The sequence below is a fragment of the Bubalus kerabau genome, chromosome 10 (assembly GCF_029407905.1).
Source record: "Bubalus kerabau isolate K-KA32 ecotype Philippines breed swamp buffalo chromosome 10, PCC_UOA_SB_1v2, whole genome shotgun sequence".
Classification (NCBI taxonomy): domain Eukaryota; kingdom Metazoa; phylum Chordata; class Mammalia; order Artiodactyla; family Bovidae; genus Bubalus; species Bubalus kerabau.
The window spans coordinates 23,736,917-23,761,139 of record NC_073633.1 but is presented as its reverse complement, the minus strand read 5'-3'; the positions used below and the strand labels follow the sequence as shown (position 1 = coordinate 23,761,139).

The 24,223-nt window shown below is 44.2% G+C and overlaps 1 protein-coding gene across 10 annotated transcripts in view; it reads left to right on the top strand.

Annotated features, from left to right (window-relative positions):
* The first annotated feature begins 481 nt into the window (after window positions 1-481).
* Window positions 482-24,223, top strand: part of ADPGK (ADP dependent glucokinase) — a 31,946-nt gene continuing 8,204 nt past the window's right edge. For 2 of the 10 annotated variants that reach the window (XM_055536920.1, XM_055536919.1), the window contains exons 1-4: window positions 484-2,535; window positions 8,503-8,728; window positions 12,225-12,287; window positions 21,043-21,163. In XM_055536920.1, coding sequence (XP_055392895.1) covers window positions 2,303-2,535; window positions 8,503-8,728; window positions 12,225-12,287; window positions 21,043-21,163 — 643 coding nt within the window. In that variant the 5' untranslated portion in view covers window positions 484-2,302. Of the gene's footprint in view, window positions 2,536-5,260; window positions 5,953-8,034; window positions 8,205-8,502; window positions 8,729-12,224; window positions 12,288-21,042; window positions 21,164-23,853; window positions 23,956-24,223 lie in introns of those variants that run through there. The other 8 variants (XM_055536916.1, XM_055536917.1, XM_055536918.1 and 5 more) reach the window with 8 other exon arrangements.

Below are 24,223 nucleotides of genomic sequence, written 5' to 3'. Positions count from 1 at the left end.
AGAAGAAGGAGAGGAGACATTTGTCCAGGTAAAAGCACTGCAGTAAAGGGTCCCAGATTCTACCCTCAGTTTTGCCTCTGTGAGTAAAGCTCAAATTCTAGTATGATATATTTAAAAGTTGCTAATAGAGTAGATCTTAAAAGTCCTACAAAAAAAAAAGAAAATTGTTATGCAGGTGATAAATGTTCACTAAAATTATTGTGGTAATCATTGCACAAAATGTATATGTAATACACCTTAAACTTGTACAATGTTATATGCCAATTATATCTCAATAAAACTAGAGGGGGGAAGTTCTGGCAAGCCTGCTGCTGCTGCTGCTAAGTCGCTTCAGTCGTGTCCGACTCTCTGCGACCCCATAGACGACAGCCCACCAGGCTCCCCCGTCCCTGGGATTCTCCAGGCAAGAATACTGGAGTGGGTTGCCATTTCCTTCTCCAATGCATGAAAGTGAAAAGTGAAAGTGAAGTCGCTCAGTTGTGTCCGACTCTTAGCGACCCCATGGACTGCAGCCCACCACACTCCTCCGTCCATGGGATTTTCCAGGCAAGAGTACTGGAGTGGGGTGCCATTAGGAAAAAGCAAAAGAATTTAGTACAAAGTGCTGGCAGCTTAGCAAGTCTCCTGGGAGCCAGAAGGGAAGGCCCCCCAGGTGGCTTTCTCTTTACATCACTTTTCCTCTTCCTCTAAGCTTGTTTGCTCCATGGTCTTCCCACAGTTCAGCTTCCTCAGCTCCCCTCCTAAAACTCCACCTTGGGAATATGTTTAACTGGCCCTATCTCACCTTCAACATTACATGACCTTGGAGGTCCACAACCCAAACCGACTAGCTACAGATTCTTGACTCTTGGCTCAAATTCTCAGTGGAGAGCTCTGGCCAGTGAATTCACTGCTTTTGAATTACGTGCTGGTTCAGTCACTTATAGGGTGGTAGGAAAACCTGCTCACTGGGGGTCATGTGGGGGAGCAGTTTCTCTGGGAACTAACTGACATGTCTCCCTGAGGTGAGAGAAGGGCCAGGTAACTCTAGTGAAGACAGCTTCACACAGATCTCACTGGCTCCTTTCTTTTCTGTAATAGCCCAGATCTCTTCCTGTGTGAACATCTCCTTTGAAAGGGATGTTATGGTCAGGTGGGCTGGGCGGGGTGAGACAGGGAGAGTAGATGACCAGGATAAGGATATGCTGGGGGAAATGAAGCCAAATGCCCAAGATCAAAGCTAGAGAAATAAAGAACCACTGCCAAGTCCAAAGGTCAGGAGCAGAGCGGAAAATCGGACGCAGAGCCAAGGTCAGGAGCCAGCAGAACTGGAAAAATGGAAACCATCCAGGAACAAGACCAGGCCTGGCAAGACGACTGCTGAGAATGAGCTGGCAATAAGCCTAGCTTCACTGACTCTCAACCGAGGCTCACACACAGAAGAGTCATAGTGAAGACAGGGTCTGCTGGGTTTAAGTCATGTTACTAAAGGAGAAGAAGAAACCAGGGTTTCTTAACGCAGGTCCAAAACCCCTTGTGTTGTGCACAAGATTGTGTGCATGTGTGCATGTTCTGAGGTTGTTAAAGGGAACAGCGCCCCCAAAGGGTTATTTTAAGGTTCGAAGCTGATCATCCAGCGAGGACAATCCCTGCGGACTCCCCTCAGTCTCGGCAAACGCCCCCAAGCAGCTGCAGGTCTCGGTCACCCTCCAAAGGGACAGAATCCCCTGCCACTCGTGTCCCCAAGGGCTCACAAGCAGCGCCGCTGCCATCGTATTCCTTCGGGGAGGGCCAAGCCCCGGGTCTGAAAGAGGGCGAGCTTAGTTAACAATGGAGGATGGACAGACTGGCAGAGGGACAGATTAAAACAGGGGGAGTGTGATTTGTGCCCCTCTGAGGAACTGCGGGTTCAGCTCAAATGGGAACACCGACCGGCTCAAAGACTGACATGAGGTTTACCCGCTTCTTCAAAATCGGTCTGGTTCATCCTACTAGGAAAACAAACGGATCCTTGCCTCCCTATTTTTGGGTACGGATGGAGTTCTGGGAAAAGGTACAGCGCCTGGACAAGCATTATGGCCTTTGTCCAACCTCCCTCAGAGCCTCAAAACCGCGCGCGCCCCCAAGAGCTAAAATTCGGACCAAGGAAGAGGAGTCTCCGCCCCTCTGTTAAGTCTACCTCCCCGCGGCGCCCCGCCCATCCGAAGGACCACGACGCGCCGGCGTGACGTGGCGCGCGAGTCTACGTCGGCGCGTGCTGAGCCCGGAAGAGGCGCGGGCCGGGCAAGGAGGTGTTCTCCGTCGCTTCCACGCCTCTGTCTCCATGGCGCTGTGGCGCGGCTCCGCGTACGCTGGCTTCCTGGCGCTCGCGGTGGGCTGCGTCTTCCTGCTGGAGCCGCAGCTGCCGGGGTCGGCCCTGCGCTCGCTGTGGAGTTCGCTGCAGCTGGGGCCCGCGCCCGCGCCCCCAGGAGTCGGCTCCCCTGAGGGCCGGTTGGCAGCCGCCTGGGACGCGCTCATCGTGCGGCCGGCCCGGCGTTGGCGCCGCGTGGCCGTGGGGTGAGTGTCTGCAGGGCTTGCCTCTCTGGGTGTCTGCAGGAGGTGCGGTCTCTCTGGGCCTCTGAGGGCCGCCTTGCCGGAGGTCAGACGGCGTGGAAACAGGTTCCTAGAGGTCCCCCGGAGGGCCCTTGGTGCTGGTTTCCACGCTACCTGCCTGGCGAGAAGCATCGCACGTCTGGGACGAGCCCCATTTGTCACTGCTGCCGGGACTCAACCAGACTGCTTTTTCCTCTCGGCTGGCCCCTGCACCCTTCTCGTCTCGGTAGGACCAGCCCCTGCTGCTGCTGCTGCTAAGTCGCTTCAGTCGTGTCCGACTCTGTGCGACCCCATAGACGGCAGCCCACCAGGCTCCCCCGTCCCTGGGATTCTCCAGGCAAAAACAATGGAGTTGCCATTTCCTTCTCCAATGCACGAAAGTGAAAAGTGAAAGTGAAGTGGCTCAGTCATGTCCAACTCTTCGCGACCCCATGGACTGCAGCCTACCAGGCTCCTCCGCCCATGGGATTTTCCAGGCAAGAGTACTAGAGTGGGGTGCCATCGCCCGTAGAACCAGCCTAATAGCCTCTTGGGAATCCCGCTCAGCCTGACTCCGTAAAGTTCAAGTCGCTTTCATTCCAGTCTCTGCTCTTCTGGCGGCTACTCCTTTGCAGTCAGAAATGCTTGGTCTTTCCATTTTAGTGGCACCCTCTTGCTTCTGAACTACTTGAAGGTGTAGTCGCTGTCTTTAGTTGCTGAATTTCTTTCTTTACGCCTTGTTTTCGCTTCCTTAATGCCATAGTCTGGAGACCACCATTCTACTGAAACTTCTCGCTCAAAGCTTATCTAAGCCTTGTGGGTTTTCATAATCAGCTTCCACTTTTAGTCTTCACTGTCAGCTCTCTGCAGCCTTCCACACATTAAGCATGCCTTCTTGAAACTCTTTTCTTCCCCAGATTTCAATGACATTGCAATTTTAGGATTCTCCCGAATCACAGTGCCTCCTTTCTTTATATTCTCCTCTCGCGTGTAAGTAAATTATTCCCTCTACAAATTTTAGTTCTTGTCTAAGTTCGACGTGAATATCTTGCCCCAGAAGCAGATCTTCTACCAAGTACGCTACTAGTTCTGTGAGTATTGGGACCACAAATTGAAAGTGAAAGTGAAGTTGCTCAGTCGTGTCCGACTCTGCGATCCCATGGACTGTAGCCTACCAGGCTCCTTCCTCTCTGGGATTCTCCAGGCAAGAGTACTGGAGTGGGGTGCCATTTCTTTCTCCAGGGGATCTTCCCGACCCAGGGATTGAACCCGGGTCTCCCGCATTCCAGGCAGATGCTTTAAGCTCTGAGCCAAGAAGAGTTATCATGAAGATTAAATTATCTTTGTTATTTAGCATAGTGTCTGCTTTAAAGAGCAGACAACTAATGTTAGGTAGTATGCTGCTGCTGCTGCTGCCAAGTCACTTCAGTCGTATCCAACTCTGTGCAGTCCCATAGACAGCACCCCACTAGGCTCCTCTGTCCTTGAGATTCTCCAGGCAAGAATACTGGAGTAGGTTGCCATTTCCTTCTCCAATGCATGAAAGTGAAACGTGCAAGTGAAGTTGCTCAGTTGTGCCCGACTCTTAGCGACCCCATGTTGCAGCCTACCAGGCTCCTCCGTCCATGGGATATTTCAGGCCAAGAGTATTGGAATGGGTTGCCATTGCCTTCTCCGGTTAGGTAGTATATATATGTGTGTATATATATATGTGTGTATATATATGTTAATATTTTTATTGTTTCTTCAGGTGTATCTTTTAACTCTTCTTTCAAGTTCAGGCACTTTCACCTGTATCCTTATCAGCTTAATTGTCCTCCCTGGTTTTGTGAGTCTTCAGTCAATTCATGGGTTTTCCAGGTGGTGCACTGGTAAACAATCTGCCTATCAATGTAGGAGATGCAAGAGACATGGGTTCGATCCCTGGGTTGGGTAGATCCCCTGGAGCTATTCTTGCTTGGCAAATCCCATGGACAGAGGAACCTGGTGGGCTATAGTCCATGGGGTTGCAAAGAGTCAGACATTCCTGAGCACACACTTTGAATAAATATTCATTAACTACATGGTGTGTGGCAAGTCCATGCTAAGTGCTAAGAATCCAGGGATAAATGAAGCAAGGTCCCAGCCTCATTTTTTGGAAACAAATATATTCATTATTGTATTAGTTCACTCAGGCTGCCATAACAGAGGACCACAGACTAGGGGCTTAAACAGCAAAAATTTATTTTCTCGCAGTTCTCCAGGCTCATAATCCAAGAAGTCCTCTCTCTCAGACTTCACGCTGTGTACTCATGCGGCCGTTACTCCATTCATGAGCACTTCTGGTGTCTCTTCCTCCTCTTAAACTGACAGTAGTCCTATTGGATAATGGCTGCATATATGTGTACTCAGTCACGTCTGACTCTTTGTGACCCCATGGGCTGTAGCTCACCAGTCTCCTCTGTCCAGGCAAGAAGACTGACGCCATTTCCTGCTCCAAGGCATCTTCCCAACCCAGGGATCGAACCCTCAGCTCCTTTGTCTCCAGCGCTCGCAGGCAGTTGTTTTTTTTTTTAACCACTGCACCACCTGGGAATCCTGCATAATGGCCTCATTTAACCTCAATTACTTCCTTAAATAGTCCCTGTCTCCACATATGGTCACATTTGTGGTCAGGGCTTCAATATGAATGGGGGGGTGAGGTGGGAGAGAGGGGCACAATGCTGTCCATAACAATTTTAAAAAGTACTTTCTTGTGTCCCAGAGAATAACTAGTAATTCTTCCCAGGAAGAGGTTTCAAGAGAATCTCCATCTAGAAGCTGACAATCCATTTACTATTGTTACATCACACATTACCCCACAACTTAGCTTAAACCAATGGTCATTTTATTCCATGATTCTGAAGTTCAGTTGGGCTCGGCTAGGCGATTCTCATTTGGGGTTTCGTGCAGTTTCAGGCAGGTGATGGCTGGGCCTGGGATCATCTCAAGGTGTTGATTGTTGTCGTCAGCTGTGACCTCAGTCGTGGTTTTACCTGAACACATGCAGGTGGTTTCTCTTTGTAATTGTTCAGCTTTCTCACCGCAGGATGACTGGATTAGGGGAAGGAATTCCCCAAGAGGACCAGGCAGTAGCATTAATGCCTTTTATGACCTAACCTTAAAAGCACACAGTGTCACCTCTCCCATAGGCTCAGGTCCAAATGGTTTTGAGGAGAGGGGACAGAGAACACAGCTGGGAGGGAAGGGCGTCAGCGTCTCATTGTAAAATGAACACGTGGGACGGGGCATCTTGTGGCCACCTCGGAAAATATATTCTGCTACGGTGACGTGCATGGGTCAGGCCCTGGAGAAAAAAAGAATTTATCCACAAGAACGCTGGGGAATCAGCCCACCTGGGAAGAGAGAACCAAATGTGAAAAGGTATTTGGCTTGTTTGGCAACAGCAGGTTGGTCCTGTGTTTAGGGCAAGGACTTTATGATAGATGTTTAGATGAATCTGAAAGGAGCCTTGTGTGTCAGTGTGGGTGATGGGAAAACCATGAAAGTTAATAAGCAGGTACGGTCCATGGAGTCGCAAAGAGCTGGACACGACTGAGCATGAATGGGCGTGCACACACACAGTGATGCTAAGTTCTTTTCACAGACTTAACTGGAGGAATGGAAAATTTGAGCAGTGGTTCTGACCTATTTGACTGCTTCACATTATTTTTGTGGGTAACAGACTAATAAAGAGTAAAGTCTTGAGACCCTGACACTAGCTATGAAGCCATAGAGCTTTTTCTTGTTTGGCACTGGTGCTAAACAGGTGAGATTTGACAAGAGGCTAGATGAAGTAGAGTAAATAGAGGCAGTTGCAAATGACAAGTTCTTAGTATTGGGGATGTTATAACTTCATGTAGACAGATACAGATATTGTCAAGCTTTCCTGGTGGCTTACTGGTAAAGAACCTGCCTGCAATGCAGGAGATGTGGGTTCAGTCCCTGGGGAAGGAAATGGCAGCCCACTCCAGTATACTTGCCTGGGAAATCCTGTGGACAGAGGAGCCTGATGGGCTACAGTCCAGGGGTCGCCTAAGAGTCAGACACAGCTTATCATATATACTGATCTGCCCATGATCTCATAGCTGTCAAATGCCAGAGGTGCAGCTTAAACCTATTTGTGACTCTAGGTGCCACATTGTTGCCATGAAGAGAGATTAAGAAAGGAACAAGTTTGTGGCGAAAGGTAACCAGTTTGGTTTCAGAGGGGAGAAATGAATATTCCTGTAGGATTATAGAGGAAGCTGAGCCGGCAGCTGCTGACAGCTAGAGGCTGTAGTTGAGGAGCATGGTCGCAGTTTGGAGACTCCAGCACCTAGGTTGAGGCCAGAGGCTAGACAGCATCACCCAGGAAGAGAACAAGAAGGGAAGGTAAATGGCAGGGGTGGGGGATGGGTGGGTACTGCCATGTAAGGGCCTGATGGGAAAGGACCAGAGAAATAAAGGAGTGGTTTCAAGGAGATGGTCAATGGCAAGCCCACACCACATTTTTCTAAAACGTATGCTGCCTCCTCTGCTTCAGAGTCGGGCCCTGGTCCTCAGACTCGTTGGGCGCCTGATGAACCCTCATTTTAGCACTCACTCTCCCTTACTGCAGTCTCTCTCCTCATCTTTAGAGCTGGCTACCATTAACGATTTGGTGATCAAGAGATTTTTAAAGGAAACTACAAGGGAGACATTGTAGTTATATATTATACACCAGAATCCAATCCATTGGGCCTTCTTGATTGATGAATTTACCTTCTAATTTCATGAAAAGTGAAAATGAAGTCACTCAGTTGTGTCTGACTCTTTGTAACTCCATGGACTGTAGCCTGTCAGGCTCCTCTGTCCATGGGATTTTCCAGACAAGAATACTGGAGTGGGGTGCCATTTCCTTCTCCAGGGGATCTTCCCAACCCAGACTCTTTACCATCTGAGCTACCAGGGAAGCACACAACTTCTGGCTTCATAACTATTTGGAACTAACGTGGAAGAGCAGCCACCCTTGTCACCCAAAGCTGTTACATTTGGTCATCCAACCCCACTGGCAGGGATGGCAGAGGCAGGAATAAAGGTGCCCGGGGACCTCACCTACCTGCCCAAAGTATTTGGAACTTCTTTTTTAAGAAATGGCTTTTGGAAAACACACACACAAAACACTGAAAATGTAAGCCACAACTTCGGCATGCGTGCATGGGAGAGGTGGGGCCAGACAACCTTATGTGTATTTTATAAATCTGTAAGCATTAACCGGGTAACACCACACTGACTGCTTACTAGTCTTCAAAGTTCATGATGAACATCTGCCAAGTGTTGAGTTGTTACAAGGCTGCAGGTGCGCCTAAGTCTTTAAGCCATCACTCAGCTCTCAGTTTCACCTGGAAGTAGTCAGTGTATTTTACCACCATCCTCAGCTGTCTTTTGAGGGAAGGTGGCTTTTGACCAAAACTTACTTTGCTTACTAGCAAGCAGTGTTCCTAAACATGTATTATCTTATTTAATCTTCACAACAGCCCTATGAGTTAAATACTCATATTACACGATTTTAGAGAGGAGGAAACTGAAGACAAAGAAATTAAAGTGACTTGCCCAGGTCACACAGCCAGGGTGAATCCAGACAGTTTGGCTCTGCCATCATTTTCTCAGAAATGGTATATTTGTGTTATGATACTTTGTTCTGAAATGCTGAGCACCTGTCTTCTCTCTTTGTAATGAGTGTAAAAGTTTACCAAGCTATTGCCAGGAGAAGACATACATATCCAGATAAAGTAATCCTCCTTCCACCATATGCTATTTGCTTTCCAGGTCAGGTTTCAGATCCACTACCTCTGTTTCCCTGTTGGAACACAGGCCTCTGAAACATTTCCCTGTTGTTAAATGCAAAGCTGTTGCCCCAGTGCTTCTGTTTGTTTCACACCATCTCTTCCTTCCTTCCTTCCTTCCTTCCAGTGTCAATGCATGTGTTGACGTAGTGCTGTCAGGGGTGAAGCTCTTGCAGGCGCTTGGCTTGAGTCCTGGGAATGGGAAAGATCACAGCGAGCTGCATTCGAGGAATGATCTAGAAGAAGCCTTCGTTCACTTCATGGGGAAAGGAGCAGCTGCTGAACGCTTCTTCAGTGATAAGGAAACTTTCCATGACATCGCCCAGGTTGCATCAGAGTTCCCAGAAGCCCAGGTCTGTCTACAAGCGGTAAATTTAGATAGGGTGGGAAAAGATACTTTGTTTGTATGGTCTCTAGAAGCAACCAAGCAACTCTTCTCCAGTTTACCCATAGAGGGTGATTGTTGGCAATACAATTCTGTAGTGTTTTTCTCTTTTTGGAAAAGTGTGTACCTGACCTTCCTTTAACTCTGCTGTTGCTAGTTATTTCACTTCAGCCAACATTAATAAGGCATACTTACTAAAATTTTAGCCCTGAGTTATCCATGAAATTGCTCTTTTTTCATGTTACTCAGGTTTAAAGTAGGAAAATGTCTACTCCAGAGTTGTTTGGGTACTGCTTGGCTGATACCTTGCAGTTATATTAATATGGCTCAGTTCTTCCTAAACCAAAAAAGGCCAAACCCACAGAGAAATAGTGACAGTGTCACTCCTCCTTTTCCCATATTGTGACAGTCAAAACTGTCTCCCAGCATGTCAGATGTTTCCAGGGTCAGGGAGAGAAGGGATGCAAAATCACCCTGATTGAGAAACTCTGGTCTAGTTTGGTGGCTCTCTGACCTGAATGTGCATCAGAGTCATGTGGAAGGTATTGAAACACAGATTCCTGGGCCCCCCTTCCAGAGTTCTGATTAGTACTTGTGGGGTGGTCCCAAGAATTTACCCTTACAGCAAGTTTCCTGGTTATGTTGATGCTATTCTGAACACCTTGTTCTGAGAACCATTTGTCTACAGGGTAAAGACTGTCAGAGAGAGAACTTAGGAGTCTTCAGGCCCACCGGGTGATCACAAACAAGGCTCTGGAGCCTACATGGTCCAGACACTTCCTCAAGGCTCACACACCTGCCAATTCCCCTGCCCTCACACCTTAAGGGCAGGATTTTATTGTTTAAGCATCTCTCTTATGCCCACTGCATCTCATGAGCATCTCATCCCCAATTTTTACCTAAAATCTTCTTTTACCCATCACCCCAGTCTGGGTGTACTTCTCACTTGGGGAGCTCTTCAAGTTTTTTTTATTCTTTGGGAGCCACCCATTTGAACATTAGCAGTGAGCACAGGTATTTCCCAGCTGAGTTTCTCAAGGAGACAGCAAGCTGTTAAAACCTCAGTTAGTCATTTTGATAGCTGAATTTGGTAGTGAGATTCTGATTTTTTTTTTGTTTTGTTTTCTGTACATGCTGCATGGCTTGTGGGATCTCAGTTCCCCAGTGGAATCCTAATCACTGGACCACCAGGGAACTCCCAAGATTCTATCTTTTATGAAATAGTCTTGAAAGTTCTAACAAGATGGCAAATCTACTGCTTAAAAGTCTTTAAGATTGTAGTATCTAAAACACCAATTTGCTTTATGTTCTAGTCTCTTTGGCCTTTTGTTTCATAATGCAAACATTTTTTCTACAGAAATTTTATCTATCTTTTACATCATCGAAATTATTTCTTAATATTGTGAAACCTAAAATGTGTTATTTATCTTCCACTAGTGTGACACCTCATTTGGTACTTTGTCAAACTCCCTTAAACTATAAGGCAGATGGACTGATAAACAGCAGTTAATAATAACTATTATATGAAAACTGTAAAATCCATTACATGGAATCTTAATGTTTCCCTGGGATTTTTAGCAAATTCTTCTAGCCATCAGAGTTAAATAAAAAACTGAGGTTAACATGATAAAAGGCCAGATTTCAGCCTGGATATCACAGTGTTTCAAATTTATCTATAGAAAGCCATCACTGTCCCATCTGAATCCAGTGATCTGTCAGCACAAAACTTGGTCGGACTAAAAGTGCTGTTGAGTATCTAGAATTGAGTTGTTTAGTCTGTGCCTCTTCATGGGGCTAGGGACTAGAGAGGTAAGCTGATAGCATTCAGTCCTCCCAGACAGGGCTGTTGATGCAGTGTCTCAGCTTACATAATAGAGCATCAGAGCTTTATTTCCTGTTTGTCAGGTTTCCAGAGCATGTGAATCCATCCTTAGAACAAAGGAATACTAGAATTCTCTGCTCTTCTCCTTTAGTCCTCAGCTGAGAGATGTGGTGTGTCATCTTTTAGAACCCATTACCTTTCCTGATGCATCAATGTGTGTTTCTTCCTTTCTCAAAATCTAGCAGTAGTTACTGAGCACTTACTGTAAGAAGACAGTCCTTGCCCTGAAGGAGTTAGACATGTCCCCAGATGACACTAGCTCAAGAGGACAAGGGCTGTAGTGGAGGTCTGTTCTGAGTCTAGAGGTGGCAAGAAGCAAAGGATCTGTAATCCTCTCTAGAAGGAGGATTGTGGAGATGGAGGTGACCATAGGAAAGGGGCAACAGAAAGCAGTACAGAAGAGGTGACGTTACAGCTGATATTTGAAAAGTGATCCCTGACCAGTGAATGAGAAAGGGGAGGCATCCTAGTCAAAGCAGCAGCATGTGCTTAAAGGCATAGACACAGAGAGGAAGGCTTGGAGAGCTATAGACAGGTAGAAGCAGAAAGGAAAGCAGGGGACAGATAAAGACCCGTGTACTTCGCTTAAGAGTTGGATTTTAAAACTGATTCAAGAAGGTACATGTATCCCAGTGTTCACAGCAGCATTATTTATAGTTGCCAGGATAAGGAAGCAGCCTTAAGTGTCCATCAACAGATAAAGATGTGTGTGCGCACGTGCATGCATGTAATAGAATATTACTCAGCCCTAAAAAAGAATGAAATTTTGCCATTGTAGCAACATGAATGGACTTGGAGGGGATTGTGCTTAGTGAAATAAAGTCTGAGAAAGACAAATACTATATGATATCACTTAGATATGTGGAATCTAAAAAATACAACAAATTAGTGAATATAACAAAAAAGAAACAGATTCACAGATAAAGAGAACAAACTAGTGATTATCAGTGAGGAGAGGAAAAGGGGGAAGGGGCAATACAGGGATAGGGGATTAAGAGGTACAAACTGTTAGGCATAAAATAAGCTACAGGGATATATTGTACAATATGGGGAATATAGAAAATATTTTATAATAACTATAAATGGGATATAACTTTGAAAAGGTGTGAATCACTACATTGTACCATTGTAACTTGTATATCAAATATATATCAGGAAAAAAAATTGAGAGTTTTAGATCATTGTAGTATCGAATGATTTTCAGGAGGAGACTGACATAGTTGTACACTCATTTTAGAAGGATCACAGTGCAGAAGATAAAGTCTGTCCATACTTGTATTTCCTTTTGTTTCATTTATCTGTTCTGGCTGCCTGGAAGCTCAAAGCCAAGGTTGATCTACAGTTAAGGCAATTATACTGTTTTCCAAAGGTAGCAATTTGCTTTTTTTTTTCACCTTTCCTTATAACTCATTGTCTCCTTATCTGTGGAGTTAATGTTTTTATTAACCCCATCTGTGTGTACTTGTTGTAAAGTCATCTCAAATTTTTTTGGGGGGAAAATGGAGTATAATTAAAACATTATTAAGCTTGAGTAGCATAGTTATGTTAAAAAACTGCCTAATAACCTTGAACTGTCTTACAGCACTATGTAGGAGGAAATGCAGCTTTAATTGGACAGAAGTTTGCAGCCAACTCAGATTTAAAGGTAAGTCAGATTCCCAGGTTAAAACCTATGTCCTTCACTAGTATTTCAGTAATTTTAGGGGCAATACTGAGTACCTGCCCATTCCTTGATTGAACTTGCCTGGGATTCTTGTTAGGGATAGAGTCATCAAAGGAGAGGAGCGGTAGCTAATGATTCCTGAGTGTTTACTGCATGTCTGATGTCTCCAGTGTGTGATGTAGATTACCTCATTTAATTCCTTTCATAACCTGTAAGGTCATAGGTACTGTTGTTGGTAGTTATTGTCATGCTTTCTATGTGAAGCTTGAGGCATAGAGAGGTTTACAGCTAGAACAATTGTATTAAACAAATAGAACAGTTGTAACCTCAGACCCCAGAGTCCATGTCCTCGAGTACCTTACCATGTAGTCATTAAGAGCGTGTGGACTCTGGAGTCAGTGCCTGAGGCTGGGGATTGTGCAGTGATGAGAGAAGACTTAGTTGGCTGATTCTTGAGGCTGGATCCAGAGTGTTAAAAACAAGGGCCACTGGATGGGGGTTGTTAGGGTCGTGTCTTCAAGTCGTAAACCATTTGGTTTAAGTAGAATTAAAATTACTGCTATTTTCAAAATAGCTTCTGAGTAAGAAGTTCTTTTGCTGGAAGTGGAATAGGTCCGAGAGGGAAAGCCAACAAGGAGGTTATTGCTGTTGTCTTGTAAAAGCAATCATTTTACAGCAAGACCACAGCACTAACCTCCTTGCTGGCTTTGGCTCAAGTAGCCAGAAGAGGAGAAACATGTCTGTCTAAAGCCTAGTGGAATCACTTGGTGACAGACCATATGTAGGGACAAAGAAGGTAAGTTTAACGGAGATGGTTCTGAAGTAAATGAACTTGAGAAGTGCAGAATAGATGTGACTACTGACGATGGAGAGAGGGAACCATCAACAGTTCTTAGGGGTACAGAATCAAAAGTGCAGAGACGGACCCAGAAACACAGATAAATGATCAACAGTTTGAGGGGACAAAATTCATATGGACCCACAGTGTACACCAAGGGATGGATGTGCTTAGATATAGAGAGCATATTAAAGTGTGGACATTCACATTTTTATAAGGATTAAAATTTTAATAAAAGATTACAGTGGGAAATTTTAAGAGTCATTATCTTTATACATAGTAATAAACTCCCAAACAAAGAATATTAGAAGTTCCAGAGCTGGTCTTTAGAAATATTGCTAGCTAATGGATGGAAGAGAAGATCAATCATAAGCTCAATGGAGAGAACCCAGGCCCTTTGCATCAGAATCCTGGGCATTTGGGTCCCAAAAAGAACACCCTCTTGACCCTGAGAAGTAATTCTGTTCCTGGAAGTTCTAGGTTAGATGTTTCTTTCAGTATTTCCTCCTCTGAGACCAGTATTTGCTATTGGTCACTGGGGAAGCTGGGCCTGAGACCAGTCCAATCTGGTAAGAAAAAGGGGAAGGGAAAAAAAAAAAAAAAGAGTCTGACCTTAGTAAAAGATTGAGGGAAAGAAAAGGGTATCTGTTACTCCTTCATCAGATTGTTATGATCTTCACAATAATCTGATGAGTTTAGGTATTACCATCCTTTTAAAGAAAGGAGGTCCAGAGAGGTTAAGTAATGTGCCCAGGGTCACCCAGCTGATGGTGGGTAATAAAATAATAAAGCCAGGATTCAAACACCAGGCTCTGCCTTGACCTCACCACCCTATACTGCTGTCTCAGATTCAATTTAACTTGCTGAAATGCCTCTCAACATGACCAAGTGATCATCTAAAAATAACCACAGATTAAGGAGAAGGAAATGGCAACCCACTCCAGTATTCTTGCCTAGAGAATTCCGTGGACAGAGGAGCCTGGTGGGCTGCTGTCCATCGGGTTACACAGAGTCAGACACGACTGAAGCGACTTAGCATGCATGCATGCAGTGGAGAAGGAAATGGCAACCCACTCCAGTATTCTTGCCTGGAGAATCCCAGGGACAGAGGAGCCTGGTGGTGTGCCAACTATGGGGTTGCACAGTCAGACACGACTGAAGCGACTTAGCAGCAGCAGCATTTTCCATAGGTAATAATAATCATTAACATTTTCATAGTTCTTACTGTTTCCCAGGCACTGTCTTAAGTGCTTTACTTTATATTAACCTATTTGATCCTCAAAAAGCCCTTGAGGGAAGTCTATTATTATCCCCATTTTGTAGATAGGAAAAATGAGGCATGAAGAAGTTAAAGCTGTTCAAGGTCACATACCTAGTAAGGAGCGGAGCTGGAATTTGAACCCAAGCAGTCTAGCTCCAGAGTCCATGTTGTTTCCAAGCAAACTATGTTGTGTCTCAGAAATAGACCCTGGTGAATATAATAAAGGCAGATGTTATAGAATGGTGAAATAGAAGCCAGATAGCAGAAAAGAACAGTGTCTTTACGAAATATATTTTGGAATTTAGCCAAGAAGGAGATGTTGCATCTTGTCAGATGCTGCTTCTGCATCTGTTGAGATGATTGTGTGGTTTTTGCTTTTTACTTTGGTAAATGGTAATTACACTGATTTTTCAAATGTCAAACGAACCATGTATCCCAGAATAAACCTCACTTGCTTCTGATGTATTACCCTTTTTATATATTATTGGATTCAGTTTACTTACATTTTGTTTAAAATTTTTACATCAATTTCCCTTGGGGATATTGAGCTGTATTTTTCTTTACTCATATGTCTGTCTGATTTTAATATGGGTAATACTGACCTAATAGAATGAATTGGGGAGTGTTTCGATTTTTTTTAAAAAGTGTTTATGTAGAACTCACCAGTGAAGCCCTCCAGGCATAAAGTTTTTCTGCTGTTTGGTTGGTTTTTAGTGTTTTATTTTTCCATTTCACTTTGTTGTTCTTTGGGGAGGGGGGGTTAAAAAATTTTATTGGAGTATAGTTTATTTGCAGTGTGGTGTTAGTTTCAGGTGTACGACAAAGTATATCAGTTACACATATATTCACTATTTTTTTGAATTCTTTTCCCATGTAGAGGCCTGAAGTTTTTGATGCGGGAAGGTGTTTAATGATTTGATAAAAGGAAATTCAGATTATCTACTTCTTGAGTGTGCTTTGGTAGTTTTGTCTTTCAGGAAATGTGTCCATTTCATCTAAATTGTTGAATTTATTGACTTGAGGTTAATCATAATGTTCTTTTACTCCTTTAAGTCTGTGGAATCTGTAGTGGTGTTCTGTCTTTCCTGAAACTGGTAATTTATATCTTTTTCTTTTTCCTTTTCCTTGATAAGTTTGGCTATTGGTTTATCAATTTTACTGATCTTTCCAATAAATAAAGGGCTTTCAGTTTCATTGATTTTTTTTCTTTATTTTTTTTTCTTTTCTATTTCATTGGTTTCTATGTTTTTAATTTAACTTTCATTTTCTAGTTTCTTAAAGTCATGGCTAAGGTCACTGATTTGAGAACTTCCTTTGTTTTCTGATGCAGGGTGTTTAGTGCTGTAAACGTCCCCTTAAGTGCTGTTTTAGCTCTATCCCCCAGATTTTGATTCTTTGTTTTTATTTTCATTCAATCCAGATGCTTTCTGATTTCCCTTTGATTTCTTGAGATGAGGTATTTAGTAGCCTATCTTGTGGAATATTTAGAAGTGTTATTTAGTTTCTAAATATTGAGAGGGTTTCCACATATCTTTATATTATTGATTTCTATTTTAATTCCATTGTGATCAGAGAATACGTTTTTCTGATTCCTGTTAAATTTATGGAGACTTTTATGACCTTGCAGATAGTGTCTTGGTGAGCCCTTCGGGTAGAGTGTTCTATCAGTGTCAGGTAGGCCAAGTCGATTGATTTCAAGTCTTCTGTAGTCTTCTGATTTTCAGTCTACTTGATTTATCTACAATTGAGAGAGAGAGAGATTGGCATCTCCCACAATAATTATGGACTTGTCTGTTTCCCTTGAAGTTCTGTGACTTTTTGGTTCATGTGTTTTTCAGCCTCTTTTTAGATGCATAACTGTGTAGAATTGTTTCATCCCTTCATGGACTGACTTTTTTTTAATCATTACCAGGGATAAAGAAAATAATTTCATAATATTCTTTGCTCTGTAATCAATTTTGATAAAAATAGCCTTTCCAGTTTCGATTAGTGTCATCATGAGATATCTTTTCCCGTTCATCTGCTTTTAACCTGTTTGTGTCTGTATATTTAGAATGTGTTTCCTGTAAGGCAGCACAGTTGAGGCTGGATTTGTAACGCACTCTGCCATTCCTTATCTCTTGTTTCTGGCTGCAGTAGGCCTTTGTTGCTGTGCTCGGGCCTTCTCTAGTTGCTGCGGGGAGGGGCTGCTCTCCTGCGGTGCCCGGGCTTCTCTCGTTGCAGAGCAAGGGCTCCAGGGTTGCGGTGCATAGGCTTAGGGGTCCCTCAGCATGGGGAATCTTCCCACCAGGGATCTAACCCATGTCCTCTGCATTGGCAGGCAGAGTCCTAACCACTGGACCACCAGGGAAGGCCTTCCTGTCTTTTAATTGGGGCGTTTAGACCATTTTCATTTAGTGTCATTGTTGTTGTATCAGGTTAAATTTCAGCCTCACAGCTTGCTTCTTGTTTTCTTAGTGGTTGATTTAGGATTACTGATGTACATTTTTAGGTTATCACAGTCTGCTTTCAAGTGATATTATTAAACCACCAGATAGAGTTTAAGAACTTTACGGTAGTATGCCTTCACTTTTCCCCTCCAGTCTCTATACTGTTGTCGGCATATATGTTTCTTCTAGACAGACTATACATCTCACACTATGCTGTTAATACTTTTCTTCAAATAGTTAATTATCTTTTAAAGACGGTTAAATAATAAAAAGATCTTACGTACTTATACAGTGTACCATTCCTGGCATTCTTTATTGGTTTGTTTAGATTAGTATTTCCATCTGGTATTTTCTGTCTGCCTGAAGGATTTCCTTTAATAGTTCTTGTAGTACAGGTCTGCTGGTGATGAATTCTTTCAGATTCTGTATATCTCATTGTTGTTCAATCAGTAAGTCCTGTCTGATTCTTTATGACTCCATGGACTGCAGCACCCAGGCTTCCCTGTCCTTCACTATCTCCTGGAGTTTGCTCAGACTCACGCCCACTGAGTTGGTGATGCCACCCAATCATCTCATCCTCTGTCGTCCCCTTCTTCTCCTGCCCTCAATCTTTCCCAGCATCAGGTAGCCAAAGTATTGGAGCTTCAGCATCAGTGCTTCCAATGAATATTCAGGATTGATTTCCTTTAGAATTAACTGGTTTGATTTCCTTGGTGTCCAAGGGACTGTCAAGAGTATTCTCCAGCACAACAGTTCAAAAGCATCAATTCTTCAGCACTCTGCTTTTTCTTTATGGTCCAACTCTCACATCTGCACATGACTACTAGAAAAACCATAGCTTTGACTGTACAGACCTTTGTCAGCAAAGTGATGTCTCTGCTTTTTAATATGCTGTCTAGGTTGATCATAGCTTTTCTTCCAAGGAGCAAGCGTCTTTTAATTTCATGGCTGCAGTCACCATCCACATTGATTTTGGAGCCCAAGAATATGAAATCTGACACTGTTTCTAATTTTGCCCCATCTATTTGCAATGAAGTGATAGGACCAGATGTCATGGTCATAGTTTTTTGAATGTTGAGTTTTAAGCCAACTTTTTCCACTCTCCTCTTTCACCTTCATCAAGAGGCTCGTTAGTTCCTCTTTGCTTTGTGCCATAGGGGTGCTGTCATCTGCATATCTGAGGATATTGATATTTCTCCCAGCTTCTTGGTTCCTGCTTGTGATTCATCCAGCCCAGCATTTCTCATGATGTACTCTGCATAGATGTTAAATAAGCACGGTGACAATATACAGCCTTCATGTCCTCCTTTCCCAATTTTGAGCCAGTCCATTGTTCCATGTCTGGTTCTAACTGTTGCTTCTTGACCTGAATACAGGTTTCTCAGAAGGCAGATAAGGTGGTCTGGTATTCCCATCTCTTTAAGATTATTGTGATCCACACAGTCAAAGGCTTTAGAGTAGTCAATGAGCCAGATGTTTATCTGAAATTCTTTTGCTTTATCTATGATCCAGCAGACGCTGACAGTTTGATCTCTGTTTCCTGTGCCTGTTCTAAATCTGGCTTGTACATTTGGAATTTCTTGGTCCACCCACTGTTGAAGCCTAGCTTGAAGGATTTTGAGCATTACTTTGCTAGCATGTGAAATGAGCACAATTGTATGGTAGTTTGAACATTCTTTGGCATTGCATTTCTTTGGGCTTGGAATGAAAACTGACCTTTTCTGGTCCTGTGGCCTCTGCTGAGTTTTCCAAATCTGCTGGCATATTGAGCGCAGTACTTGAACAGCATCATTTTAGGATTTGAAATAGCTAATCTGAAATGTTGTCACCTCCACTAGCTTTGTTCGTAGTGATGCTTCCTAAGGCCCACTTGACTTCACACTCCAGGATGTCTGGCTCTCAGTGAATGACCACACCATCGTGGTTATCCAGGTTGTTAAGATCTTTTTTTGTGTAGTTCTTCTGTGTATTCTTGCCACCTCTTATTAATAGCTTCTGCTTCTGTTAGGTCCTTGCCATTTCTGTCCTTTGTTGTACCCATCTTTGCATGAAATGTTCCCTTGGTATCTCCAATTTTCTTGAAGAGATCACTTGTCTTTCTCATTCTGTTGTTTTCCTCAATTTCTTTGCATTGTTCACTTAAGAAGGCTTTCTTAACTCTCCTTGCTCTTCTCTGGAACTCTGCATTCAGATGGGTGTATCTTTCCGTTTCTCCTTTTCCTTTCACTTTTCTTCTTTCCTCAGCTATTTGTAAGGCCTCCTTGTACAACCATTTTGGCTTCTTGCATTTTTTTTTTTTCCTGTGGGATGGTTTTGGTTTCCACCTCCCATACAGTGTTATAAACCTCCGTCCATAGTTCTTCAGGCACTCTATCTACCAGATCTAATCCCTTGACTCTATTTGTCACCTCCACTGTATAATCATACGGGATTTGATTTAGGTCATACCCGAATGGTCTAGTGGTTTTGCCTACTTTCTTCAATTTAAGTCTGAATTTTGCAATAAGGAGCTGATGATCTGAGTCACAGTCAGCTCCAGGTCTTGTTTTTACTGACTGTATAGGGCTTCTCCATCTTCAACTGTAAAGAATAAAATCGGTCTGATTTTGGTATTGACCATCTATGCATCTGGACACTCCTTTGGGCTCATTTGCAGAGGGATTTGTAGGGCTCGCTCAGTTTTTTTCTGTTTCATAGGTATCACTGTCCTTTGTTGCCCAGTGCCCAAATGTTCTGAAAACCGTTGTTTCATGTATTTTATCTGTTTTGTTGTTATTGTTTCAGACAGGAGGGTAAATCTGGCCCTTGTTGCCTCACCTTGGAAGCCAAAATTCTAGCCAAGAATTAGAGAAAATAAATAAAATTACAGGGGTGAGACTTTTCAGATTTGGCAAACAGCAGACATGTGTCAAGGAGAGGGAGATGTATTTTTGCCCAGTAGCTGGGATTTCTTAGACACATGAAAATGCCTCTGTACAAACAAGTGATTAGTTAGCAAGTAAAAATACTTTTGGAAGCTTCTGGTGGGGCATATTAAACCTGAAATGGTGATGATCATCTCTAAGGACTTTCCTTTGATTCCTGGTCCAAGCCTTCATGCTTCAGTGGTTTTGAGTCTGGCCTGGTCATGAGTGGGGCCAGAGCTGGCATGGCAGAAATAGCAGAAGGTGTGAAATGACTTCTAGAAGGAACTGCCAGGAAGAGGCCCAGGTTGGAGTTCAAGAAAATATTTTTTAAAAGTTGCAGCATACCTCTCCCCAAACTTAATGAACTGAAGTGCTCTTTAATTCTTCTGCTGGGAAGTCTGTGCTGTTCACAAGGAGCTAAGTATAGTAGGGAGCCTGCCCCCACAAGTTAGGTCACTGGTTGACTAGAGTCTTGTGACCCTGAGGCTCTTTTCTATGCTGTGTACAAGTCAACCAGTTGCTTTTGTCTGGCACCTTTGAGCAGACAGCACCCAGTATCTCTTTGCTTACATAGGATGTGAGTCAGTAAAGAAAAGAAAGTGAGGTACAGTGCATCTTAGTCTTCTCAGGCTGCCCTGATGACAAAATGCTGTAGACCAGGTGGCTTGAACTGCAGAAATTCATTTTCTCACAGTTCTGGAGACTGGACAGCCCCAGGATCACAGTTGCAGGAGGGGCTGGTTCCTGGCGAGCATTCTCTTTCCAGCTTGCAGACTGCTGCCTGCCTCTGTGTCCTCACAGGGCCTTTCTTTAATGGATGTAGTGGAGAAAGAGCAATCTCTCTCCCCCTTTTCTTCTAAGGCCGCCAGTCCGATTGGATTAGGAACCCACCCATATGACCTCATTTACCTCCTGAAAACCCTTTCCAGTATCATCACATTGACAGTTAGACTTCGACACGGAAACCAGGGGGGCAGGGGTAGGGGCGGGGAACAAACATTCAGCCCCTAACAGAGTGCCTGGGATTCAGCAGACGCACGAGTGCCTGTGTAACACACGTGGATGCTTGACAAGGGTCTTTTGCCAGCTTCTCATTTCTGGGTACTTTGTGTCCATACCCTCCAGGCCTGCACCCTGGTAGGAGCTCTTCCAGTCCATACCTCCAAACCAAAAGCTTTCAGAATTGGATTTGGAGTCCAGTGGTTTTTGTTGAAACAAATGAAAGTGCTGGATGTACTTTACTGAACAGATTTCACGGGAAGGGGGCAGATCTCCTGATAGACTTCATATTGCTTGTCTCCAGGTTCTTCTTTGTGGTCCAGTTGGTCCAAAGCTGCATGAGCTTCTTGATGACAATGTCTTTGTCCCACCAGAGTCATTGCAGGAAGTGGATGAGTTCCACCTCATTTTAGAGTATCAAGCAGGTAAGAGGAAATGAGTAAGTAATGGCGTAAGCCTGGTCAGAGGCTGTGTGTTGTCAGGTTGGGGGTATGAATGTGCTAGAAATGTTTCTTTGTAAATTGGCAGGGCCCTGTTCTTACCTTACCACACGTTTCCTGGTCCCTGGTCCTACGGAGCTGATACAGGCCCTTGTCTCAAGGGAGAGTAATGGAGAGTATTACAACACTGAATAAAGTTCCCAGGTCCTCAAGTATGATTGATCTGAACCCAAGAGAAATCAGGCGGTAGGAGAGCAGGCACCTTAAATGAAAATGTGTGAAACACATGTATATAAAGTTTTCCTTCATTACGAAGAAAAGAGAAGGGCAGGTAACATCTCTTAGCTCTGTGCTGGGTTCTGTCCTCGGCCTTGCTGGCCAGCTGTTCCAGGCTGCTCAGGATTAATTCCAGGCCTCTGGCAAACTTCCTTTGAAGGATTTTCCTTTCCTTTGGGTGCATTAGTGGAAGTGTTTTATATTTAACAACACATACTATTTCCCATTATATAATGTTGCAAGATTTAGAATTCTAAATTCACCCCATCCTACCCTACCCCGACTAGATTTTATGTGTTAAACAGAACACACATCTGATTTCTGAGAGATCCTAAATACCTGAATGTATTTTAATCGCTTATTTGAGTCCATGTATTTGCTGTTGTGTCTGTCCTGTGCACAAAACTCTTGAATTTCCGATTTATCACATTATTAACTCAAGTTAAAGATTTAAGCATCTAATAGACTAATTGGTACCTAAAAGCAGTACTTAGTTGATAAGAATTAGCCAAGTGTTTCCAAGTCTGATGCTTAAGAAACTCTTACCTACTAGAGTAATTGACTTTAAGATATAAAATATAGTGCATCTTAAAAATTACGCCTTCCTCCAAGTACAAAAAAAGAATTGTTTCTGTTTCTCTTTTGGATGCTTAGTAGAATTGAGGGGGTTAGGAAGGGCAGAGTCTGAAAATTAGAGCCAGAATGTTGGACTGGGCAGTTCCCATCTGCACAGTTTTTGAGTTTCTCTCAGTTTTCATGGGTGAGCAGAGTAATGGCTTTCAGTGCCTGAAGGTGGTGGTGAGCAGTGAACTGCTTCAGCGAAAGGCGTGAGTCAGTCTTGACTGGAAGGGTCTAGAGCGGCTGAAGGTGTGCCTCTGGGGCGCTCCTGCCGCTGCTGCTAGTTCCACGTCCGTCTCGTGTTCGCTTTGTTGGTGCTCCCTTCAGAACCTGTGGTCCCTGTTGCAGTCATCGTCCCTGGTGATGACGGAGTGGAGACAACTAGCACCAAGCCTTTGGTGTATTTGACAGCTGTGCCTTGTATGTGGTAAAGAAGACAGCACAGCTTATCTTGAGAAGAAGTTGTTTCCATCCTTGGGTTTACAAGCTTCCCACTTTCGTTTTTCTTTTCCGTGCCTTATTTCTTAGTACTAAGCAGCGGCCTTCCAGTCAGCTCAGTGTGAAGTTGCATTTTCATCAGCCTCTGGAGGAAACCTAGTCTGGTGGCAGCAGCCCTCAGGTCAGCTCTCTCAACATAAATCCATCCCCAGCACCTCTAGCCTAGATGGGTAAATTCCCAGAGGGCATTTGTCGGCATTTGTCAACATTTGTCCCTTCTCTCCCACCAGACCTCCTCAGAGAAGCTTATTTTCAGGCTTTGGGCCAGTGAGTCACTGCATTGGTTTTGCTGACTTACTGGCTGAAGGGCAGGATCATAAACTGAGAGAAGGGATCACTTAAGGAAATAAATTCAAAACCTAGAAAAGAAGGGCATGGACTTTTATCACAGCTCACCCTGTCTACGTTTCAGTCATTTTGCTTCTCGAGCCACTCCATCAGGCCTGTGGACACTGCAGCGGTCAGCTCTCCACACCCCGCCTTGTCTTTGCCTTGCGGAAGCATGTTTGTTTCTGCCTCCCTCTCCTTTCTGCTGAGGAGATTCGTTTGTTTTGAATGCTGTGTGGCTCTTCTCTCCTAGGTTGAGTTAGATCGTGCTTCTGCACACTTTCAGTTTGAGTAGCAGTTCCAGGTCTTGTCCTGCAGAGAATACCCGTGTTGCGTGTTTTTGCCATTGTACAGAATCGTGTTGGTTTAGGACGCACACCCCTATGGTTTGTTGTGGGCACCTGAGTCATGGGTCTGTCCTCTTCCTCACTGTTCCTTTGCTGATTTCGGTCTTGCAGCTGAATGCCAGGTGTGGTGTGAGTCAGTAGAAGTGTGTTCGTAAAAGAAGACACGGGCCCCTTCCCCAGCCAGCACATCACTACAGGAGATGGACTCTTGAATAAATGATGGCACAGTTGCGTGCCGAGTCCTCTAATACAGCAGTGGCCTGGGGGAGAAGGTGCTGGAATTGAGTCTGCTCAGAGGTGGCAGTTCAGTGAGGCCCCTGCACTGGGTCTTCAGAGATGAAGCAGAGGGGGAATGCTGCCATCTGCTCTGTGGATCACCATGGGGCATTTTCTTTGGACAAAGAATAAGATATGGGCGAGGAGTTAAGAAAGGATGTGGTGTTTTAACAAATATAACCATTACATCAGGTTTTAGGAAATTGGTGATGTTTTCTTTCCTGCTTTCATAGATTTTTATACATATGTCCCACATATAAAATGTTTTTCAGAGGAATGGATTCAGTAAAGCTGAGCAAGGGGAGGACGGCTGCCACCACCCCGCCCCCCCCCCCCCCAAAAAAAACACACAGAGGCCCAGCGGAGGCAGGAAGGAAGCGGGGCGCTGACCCAGGGGACAGATCAGCCTGCAGTGTACAGAGACCCTCTGCCAGGGTTAGTCTGCCTTGGGAAAAACTTTCTGAAGGAATAGCCAGTAAATGATGAAACCAATGAAAAACTACGCTTCATCATATGGACTTCGGTTTTGTAAATGGGACAGATGCTTCATGTGGAAGGAAAGCTGTGTAAACACAGGTCATAAATCATGCCAGTTTCTGGCAGCACCCCAGGCTGGGGGTGACTGCTTTCCCCTGGTGCTCAGGGGGACGTGGCCTCTAAGGAATTGCCTAGGCAGCCCTTACGCTGAGTTTTGAGATTTTCA